Source organism: Alosa sapidissima, unplaced genomic scaffold (assembly GCF_018492685.1).
Source record: "Alosa sapidissima isolate fAloSap1 unplaced genomic scaffold, fAloSap1.pri scaffold_61_multi, whole genome shotgun sequence".
Lineage (NCBI taxonomy): Eukaryota > Metazoa > Chordata > Actinopteri > Clupeiformes > Clupeidae > Alosa > Alosa sapidissima.
The window spans coordinates 217,501-220,000 of NW_024582157.1; the positions used below are offsets into that span (position 1 = coordinate 217,501).

At 45.6% G+C, this 2,500-nt stretch overlaps 1 protein-coding gene across 1 annotated transcript in view; it reads left to right on the top strand.

The window, feature by feature from the left end:
• Positions 1 to 2,500, top strand: part of LOC121702552 (arf-GAP with SH3 domain, ANK repeat and PH domain-containing protein 2-like) — a 2,857-nt gene that overhangs the window by 223 nt on the left and 134 nt on the right. The window contains exons 2-3 of the mRNA XM_042084203.1: positions 1,054 to 1,760; positions 2,026 to 2,500. The exon at positions 2,026 to 2,500 is cut by the window's right edge and continues 134 nt beyond it. Coding sequence (XP_041940137.1) covers positions 1,582 to 1,760; positions 2,026 to 2,491 — 645 coding nt within the window. The 5' untranslated portion in view covers positions 1,054 to 1,581 and the 3' untranslated portion in view covers positions 2,492 to 2,500. The remainder of the gene's footprint in view (positions 1 to 1,053; positions 1,761 to 2,025) is intronic.

The window sequence follows — 2,500 nt, forward strand, 5'->3', positions numbered from 1 at the left end:
CTAACTAGGCTAGCACCGCTTGTTTACATTAAAATAGCTAGGTTCGATCTCTCTCATGCGTTGAAAATCCGATCAGACTATTGATTTTACATGTTGGGACCTTGAAGAATGTATTACTACTGTGTGGATTCGAAATGTAAAGCTGAAATATGCTTTAGATTTGTTCGAATATCGACCGTGATTAGCATGCTAGCTAAATGCATTGAAATGAATGATTGAGCTAGCTTCTACCAATCGCCAGTGTAATGATCTGACGATCTCTGGAAATACTTTTAAATCGTGATCGGACACTCTAGCTCACTTCTTAAGACCATGGATATGGTGTTACAACAGTTTGGAGTTGAAATTCGACGTGTAAGTATGCTTTAGAAGTGTAAACATGCCAACTGCGATTGGCATGAATGCATTGAAAATGAATGAAGTACCAATCGCCACTGTAATGACCTGACGATCTCTGTAAATACATTACATTAAAAACGTGATCGAAAACTCTAGCCCACTTCTTAAGACTATGGAGATGGTGTTACAACAATGTGGAGTTGCAATTCGATGTGTAAATATGCTTTAGAAGTGTAAACATGTCAACCGCGATTTGCATGCTAACAACAAAGTGATGAATGAATGGGCTGTTTTTGCTTACTACTTTTACGAGGGCTGCAGGGTCTCTAAAATGTATTTAAGCCCTCATCTGATCATCTGGCTAGCATGTTTAGACTTTGTAGATGTTGTTACTACAGTGTGGAGTCGAAATTCGAGGTCTAAATATGCTTTGGATGTGTAAACACAACACCTGATTTTTAAGCTGTGTTAATGAGTACACCACTATCAAACTAATATGTGCAGTGATTAGTATTTACACACACATCCCGTGAGATGTAATAAAAGCCTGTCATCCAGTTTAAATAAATAACATGGCTCTCTTGCTTTGACCTTATTTATATGATGACTACTAACTGCAAATGAGCCATGTTTAAAAGTTTTGTTACAGTCACTTGTTGGAAAGTTAAATGAACAGTCATCACTGATCCCTATTACCTGTGTTTACATTACCAGAAAGAATGGAGGGCCATGATAGCTATGAGTGTGAGGTGTGCAACAAGAGGTTTACTCTGAAGTCCAACCTTACACGCCACATGAAGCTTCACGACCCTAAACAGCATGCCTGTGACGTGTGTGGGAAGAGCTTCTCGACCAAGCCCCAGCTTGACCTACATCTGAAGCAGCACCAGTACCCCCGCATCCCCATGTACAGGCAGGGAGAGGCCCGGATGATGTGTACGGTAGCTGCCAAGGCTGAGGCAGGCAACCCTAACAAGAAGGTGGACCCGACCTGGCTGGACCCTGTGAAGGCGGAGGCCGCTGCCAAAAAGGCCGGAGGGGAGATGTGGAGAGGCCAGCTCGTCATGACCCACCTGCAGCAAATTCCACTCGTCTCCCAGCAAGCTGACCTCATCCATCAAAGGCCAGTACAAGAGGATTGCCGACAGAGTGAGGGACGACCCGGTCGTGGGCAGCCTCGCCATCCCGCTGCCCAACATAAACGTCAAGTCCATCAGCAACTTTTTCAGGAGGGAGGAGAAGATGGCCAACTTCAGGGCAACGGTCAGGCCAAGAGTGAAGACTCATCGGAATGTTCTGTCAGGCCAACCAATGCCTGATGCCCCTGCTCTGCCGTCGTCACTGCCACCACCAGATAGACCTCAGGTGCAGTACCAGGAGCCTCACCATGTCGCTGGCAAAAGGCGTGGGGAAAAGCGGAGGTAAGCTCTTCGCTCACTTTATCCATTTATTTTTTTGTGTAGAGTAAAATGTTAATGCACACCCATACTTATAAGGTTCTCACCACTAAAGAGTCTCATTTATTATAAAAGATTTTATCAGATTTGTATTGCTATGAAGTTTTTTATATATATCTTTTCCCAATGAGCACACAGCACACTGGGAGCTGTACTGTATGACACTGTATTATTGTATATGATACTCACAGTATTGTGCTTGTGTGTTTTTTTTCTTTTATATTTACAGGTTGGACTTTGAAGACCCACAGCCAGACTGTCAACCAGGGCCTTCAAACCGCTGTATCCAGCCCAAGCCTGCCACTGCATCCTACGTGCCATCTGCCGTGGCAAAAGCACCTGTCCTCCTGGTGCTGCCAACCCAACCACAGGCTCCATCAGTGAGGTTGCTGCCATCTGCCAACCCAGTCTTCCTCCCTGTCCTCCCACCCTGTCCTCCCGCAGTGAAACCTGTTATGCCCAACAAGTCCAATAAGCCATGTGGGGCTTGCAAGGTGCCGCAGTGTGGGGGGCAGCGGAAGAAATACACCCCTTCCAAAGACAAGGTGGCTGGAAGCAGCCAGAAAATCTTCACCTTTTGTCCCTCCACCAATATGTCCACCACATCTGGCTTCGAAGGTGTAACATACACCAGCTATGAACACTTTAAAACTGTGGTGGATGGGGAACTGGAGAAGAGGAGAACCACCCTCTAAACCTGTTGT